Consider the following 6,092-nt stretch of genomic DNA (forward strand, 5'->3'; position numbering starts at 1 on the left):
TATGGATCGAAACCCGGCGTATTCTACGTGGATGCCTCAGGCCCCCACCATGGGGGATGGTACACAGCCGCAGTCGTCCACCAATCCAAAACAGTGAACGGCCTTACTTTCCGAGCCCGTGACATAACACACGCGGAGGAGGTCGCCATTGCGTTGGCTGCATCTGATTCCAATTCAAAAACAATTATTTCCGACTCGCGAGGGGCATGTCGGAACGTCGAGCAGGGCTGGGTACCGTATCTAGCCTACCGCATTCTTCAAAACAGCGTCTACACCGGTGACCCCGCGCACCGGCGTATCGTTTGGGCTCCCGCTCACATGGGCCTTGAGGGAAATGAGGCAGCTGACGCCGCCGCCCGCGCGCTCTCTCACCGGACATTCCCCTCCGACCCTGACGATCAGGAACTCGAATTTATTCCAGCTTACACCTTCAAAGACATCGTTTTACTCTATCAATCTGGCCATGGTCTTTATCCCCGTCCGTGTAAAGGTCTGTCAAAGGCGGAGGAGCGGCTTCTGCTCCGCCTGTATACTAATACTTTGCTGTGCCCGGCAGCTCTGAAACACTTCGACCCTTCTTTCTCGGGCAGCTGTCCGCGCTATGCGGAGAAGTCTTCGGACATCTACCACATGGTGTGGGCCTGCCCCTCCAACCCTGCTATCCCCCCTCACCCCAACCCAACCCGGGAGGACTGGGAGGCGACCCTGCTCGGCTGCTCTGACCTGCAGGCCCAACGGGCCTTGGTCGCGCGAGCCTGGGCGGCGGCCGATGCCACTGGGGTCGCGAACTAGGGACCTCCACCTAGTATTTGTAAGGGCTGGCCTCCTCTGGGTCAGCTCATGCATAACCTCCTGTATTATACCTGTACATAAATGTTTTCCACCACTACCACAGGTGGACGAGCCTGGCTGCTGCGCAAGGGGCGAAGGATGCAGGGTGCCGAGCTGACAACGGACATGGGAGCAGGGGAGGCCATGGGCGGGCCGTCACCGACTGTAGTGCTGCCCGCGGACACAAGTGTCGTCGGTGTGGGGACGTTGGAGCTGGTGTCGGTGGGAATCTGGCGCGCCGAGTACGTCGTCACAACCGCTGGAGTGGGCGAACCGGCTCCGTGGACTGACAGCAGCTGTGTTTTGACCATCGACACAACGGTGACAGCTGTGACTATGCCGGAGGAAGTTGCTGGGCTCAATGCAAGGTGCTTGGGTGAAGCTGGAGTGACAGTCCGGAACGACTGGCCAGTGGTGATGTGTGTGTGGGCATGGTCGGCTGTGGGTGGCTGCAAGAAGGTTGTGCCAGTGACAGGCCGTGGAGCTGAGACTGCTACATCAGACGGCTGGCTGGCAGCAACAGACACAGCTGCTGGATGGACAGTTGCTGCACTACTCGGTGTGGATAGCTCTGCCATTCGTTCCTGAAGATGGCTCAAGGCAGGCACCAAAGCAGACGCTTGCTGCGACAGTGTCGAGATGCCAGGGTCAGACTCCGAGAAGCGGGTGACAGTACTCAGGGCTTGGGGTGGGGCCTCTTGGGCAGGCGGTGTGGCCGCCGGGGTAGTGGGGCTGGTATCTGACAGATGCTGCGGTGGCGGCAATCTCACTTCGCCGTTAGCACGATCGCTCAGGTCAGTGACTGATGGCTTTAGCGGAATGAGCGATGAGGCGGCAGGTGAGCGTTCGGCTGGCAGCGATGCTACGCCGTAGGGTACAGAAGTTGGCGGAGTGGGGCACACGTCGAGGAAGAGCTCTACTGACGGCGGCACTATTGCAGATAAGAGAAGTTGCTCACCGGGCTGTGCCGTAGATGCTGTATCGTCCGCATGGGAGGCGGTATGGCCGGAGGCGCTGAACAGGGTGGCGCGAGTTGCTGGCTTGCTTGACGCTTAGCTGTACGAAATGCGCGTTTTTCCTGATTTTCAATCTTTCTGAGAGCTTTTGTAAACCAGGGTTCTTGATTAATTTTCGAAAACTGAATGTCGGAATATATTTATTCATCAATTCAGAAAACTTATGTTTCAGTAGCACCCAGTTGTCGTTTACACTTCTACTATGAAGATCCGTTTGAAACATCGATAGAAAGTTAGTTAGTTCGGTGTTAATTGCGTCATAGTTTCCCTTATTGTAAATTCTAATAGTTTTCTGAGTAGTTTGTCTTATTACAGGTGAGAAGTTAAAACTGGCATGGATTACTTTATGATTGCTGATTTCCCTGAGACACGAAATGAATTCTAGGCTGTCTGGATTGGTAGTCAGTATAAGGTCGAGTGTGTTAGCCGTTTCCCCTGCGACACGTGTTGGTTCGGAGATTAGTTGGGTTAAATTAAAATTAAGGCAAACGTCTATAAATTCTTGTGACTCTTCTTGACTGTCTATAGGCTGAGACTGGTTATGCCAGTCGATATTGGGGTAGTTGAAATTCCCAAACAGGAGGATGTGTGCCTTAGGGTGCTTGGAAACCATGTTATTTAAAATATTGAAGCGGGTAGACGACGACGACAAAGAGCGATGGCACGAGTGGGTAGAGTAGAAGACGACAACGAAGTTCGGTTCCCGGTGCCGCTCGCAGCTGTTCTTTTCTATTTGTAAATATTTGTAAATATATTCGTTCCCGCAACATATTTGGTGGAGGTGCGGATTTCCCCTACGTCTACCGACGACGGAGCTCCGCAGCGGCCGCCAGTTGCCTTCACTCATCATGACCCAAGACGCCTACCAGCAAACTTCACCCCCTGCCATGGCATCACTCGTTCTTTCTCCCCCTCGTGACCCTGGCACATTTTCTGGTACCGACAACACTGACGTCGACGACTGGATCAACATGTACGAACGCGTGAGTACCTACAACCGCTGGGATCCGACCATTATGCTGGCAAATGTAATCTTCTATCTAAAAGACACCGCCCGGGTCTGGTATGAGACCCACGAAGACCATCTGACCAGCTGGGACGTGTGCAAAGAGAAGCTCCGCGAATTGTTTGGACGGCCGCTCGGCCGAACGCTTGCCGCTAAGAAGGACCTCGCCTCCCGAGCTCAAACATCTGCGGAGTCATATGTGGCGTACATTCAAGGTGTGCTGGCTCTCTGTCACAAAGTTGACGCCAACATGCCCGAGTCTGACAAAATCGGCCACGTGTTGAAGGGAATCGCCGACGATGCCTTCAACTTGCTCGTATACAAGAACTGCACTACAGTCGACGAAATTATTAAGGAATGTCGACGCTTCGAGGAAGCCAAAAGCAGGCGTATTTACACACGCCTCCCCAACACGGCTGCGACTTCCTCATGTGAAGACCTGCGACACCGGGAAACTCCACCGCTCCCACAAAATGTGAACCGCATCATCCGACGCGAGCTCGAAGCTTTGTCCCCTGCCCCCCTGCATCTACAAGATGGCGACAACCGCTTGCCTACCATCTCTCTGGTACAAGCTGTCGTCCGCCAAGAGCTCGCAAACCTTGGTTTCCAGCCCGTCAGCGCTGTACGGTCTTCACCACCACCCGAAATCACTGCGATTGCTCCTGGACGACCTTCGTACTTCACTCCACGTCGGCGAAACCCTAACGACTGGCGGACAACCGACGACAGGCCCATTTGTTTCCACTGCCACCGCATTGGCCACATCTCCCGCCACTGTCGAAATTATTGGTCCCGTCGCAGCACATACCATCCTCTCAGCTCCCACCGCGACGACGAACAGCCGAGCCACTATTTGTAAATATATTCTTTCCCGCAACAATATTGTGAAGTTTGCGAGGAAAGTCAGGGCTTCTGCGAGGTGGTCTATACCACAAGCCAATTAGTATTGTCAATGGGGATGCCCGGGCATGATCCATCGAATTTCTAAGTGTGAAGTGACATCAATGGTAGAACAAGGTAACTGCTCATGGACTGCAATCAGAACTCCTCCCCCGCGAGCATCTTTGCGTTCAGCGCGAAAAAGACGAAAATGAAGCAGGTCGAACAATATCTCGGAATCTGTGATGTCGTTATTCAACCATGTTTCGGTTAGAACGAGCAGATTGCTGCCTGACGATGTTACAAGATTTGAGACGACATCACGTTTCGGCAGGAAGCTGCGAATGTTAGGAAACATTACCGATAATGGAAGTTGGTACGAGGAGTAGGCCGGGAAGATCGTGATGACCGGGAAGGATTAGTTGATTGTTACGATATATCTTGTACGGGCTGAGATGATTAATAAAAAATATAGCGTTTTGGGCCAATATGCATCGTTTTGAGCCTCAGAGAAAAAGACGTAGACTTTGCCTTGGCAAAAGCCACAAGGTGTTTTCGGCAATTTTGGACATGACGTGAAAAGTCCTCACCGACGCTATAACTGGTATCCTTGAGTTTCGGACCTTCTGAAAGAACTGATTCCTTAGTTTTTAAGGATATAAATTTAACGATGACCGGGCATTGCCGGTCTTCAGAGTGGCGTCCGAGGCGATGAGCACGTTCTATATCATTTGTACTTAGCTGGATGTCGAGGTGTTCGGAGCAGGGACGAATTATTAGGTCCTCGGACTGCGAGTATGTTTCCGAAGGGCAAGTGTCAGGCCAACCATAGAAGATTAGGTTGTTTCGTCGGGAGCGATTTTCCGCGTCGTCAAGGCGATCCTCTAGTACACCAACTAGACGAGCAGTCTCGGTTGCTGTGGTCTGCATTGCCTCTAGATCTGAACGGAGTGTGGGTAGATTTTCACAGTGGGTTTCTAGAGCACTGAGGCGTACGGTCAAATTAGAGATTTTCTAGTTCATTGAGAGCAATTGTCCCTTAAGCCCCTGCAATTCATTCACTAACTCTGCCTGGCTAGAAGACGTCTTCCTTAGTTCGCTAAGGATAGCGTGGAGCTTATCGGGCCAGGGTTGCTCTCAATGTCGCCGCAGAGCAGTAGAAGAGACCCAACAACATTAAAGCACTCGACACTGATAACAAGGCAACACTGGGGGCTCGGGAGCTGTACCAATAAGTAATTGCTAGTTTTCTTTGAGAATAAGCTGAGATGGTTACCAGCCTGCATGGCGAAGACGGGTGGTTTAGACCGTGTTGTGTCACAACCACCGAGCCCACAGAGTGCTGGCGTCGGTTGCTGCTCTTTTATAGACTGTCCGTAGAATGTCGCGGACGATGGGGCTTTCCAGTCGAGTCTGAGGGTTCAGTTTGCTTGAGTCAATAGCACAGGTGCGGGGGCGTAAGTAGGTGCAGCGCAGAATGTCTCTCCATTTGCACTGCGCATGGGTGCACGTTCGTTTGCTGTCATCCAGGAACCACAAAAGGCTGCAAGGAGCATGACGCAGAAACAAATACTGTGAGATCGGTGACTGAAATAGAGAACGGGGCTAAATGTTCCATGTTTCGGAAAGCTTTCGTTGCAGAGAAATATTGATCATGAGAAAGAGCACAGCTTAAGACAGCAGCCGTTTAGTGTCTGTAAGGAAGTTTTGCATGGCGGAGAGCACATTCCAGTTACTGTGCCCAAGGGAGGAAGCCCCAAGAGACAGAGCAACCCCAGCTGACATTCTTAGACCTAGCTGTCGTAACGGATGCCCCAGCAGGCGGCTCCGTAAAGAGGAGAAACGGCGGCAGGTCAATAAGAAATGATCTATCGTTTCGGGTTCTCCGCAGAACGGGCACAATGGGGAGACCGCCAGACCAGATCTATAAAGGTAGAAGTTTAAGTGAGGCACGCGACAACGTAGACGCGTGAAGGAAAGCTCAAGCTTGCGTGATTGCCATTCTTTACTGCACCACGGGTAAAGGAGATGCCGGAATTCGGGAGAGGAGGTAAGAGCTGATGCTACGAATTCTTTCAGGAGTAGATACCTGCGAAACCTGGCCGCAGTAATATATGCACTGGGTGGAAGCACAGATACGACTGGGCCTTGAAGAGATGCCTTCGCCAGGGTGTCAGCAACCTCATTCAAATGGATTCCTCTGTGCCCAGGCACCCAAACCAACCGTAACGAACACACGTGGGGCGGAATCAAACATTTGAGTAAGCGAAGTGCCTGAGATGTTTTAGGCGCGGTGAGAGAGGAACACCGATAATGAATCCGTCATAATTATGACAGAAGACAAATAGCTGTTTAAT

At 52.2% G+C, this 6,092-nt stretch overlaps 1 protein-coding gene across 1 annotated transcript; it reads left to right on the forward strand.

The window, feature by feature from the left end:
- The first annotated feature begins 2,818 nt into the window (after positions 1-2,818).
- On the forward strand, positions 2,819-3,715 carry LOC149369531 (uncharacterized). Its single transcript, XM_089575847.1, has one exon. It carries the CDS (start codon positions 2,819-2,821, stop codon positions 3,713-3,715), a length of 897 nt encoding a protein of 298 aa, XP_089431973.1.
- The last annotated feature ends 2,377 nt before the right edge of the window (positions 3,716-6,092 follow it).

This window comes from Amblyomma mixtum, chromosome 1 (genome assembly GCF_055824585.1).
Source record: "Amblyomma mixtum isolate Tamu chromosome 1, ASM5582458v1, whole genome shotgun sequence".
NCBI classification, from domain to species: domain Eukaryota; kingdom Metazoa; phylum Arthropoda; class Arachnida; order Ixodida; family Ixodidae; genus Amblyomma; species Amblyomma mixtum.

Excerpts from the sequence above, each read along its gene's own strand:
- LOC149369531 (XM_089575847.1), top strand. The coding sequence starts at position 2,819 with ATGTACGAACGCGTGAGTACCTACAACCGCTGGGATCCGACCATTATG.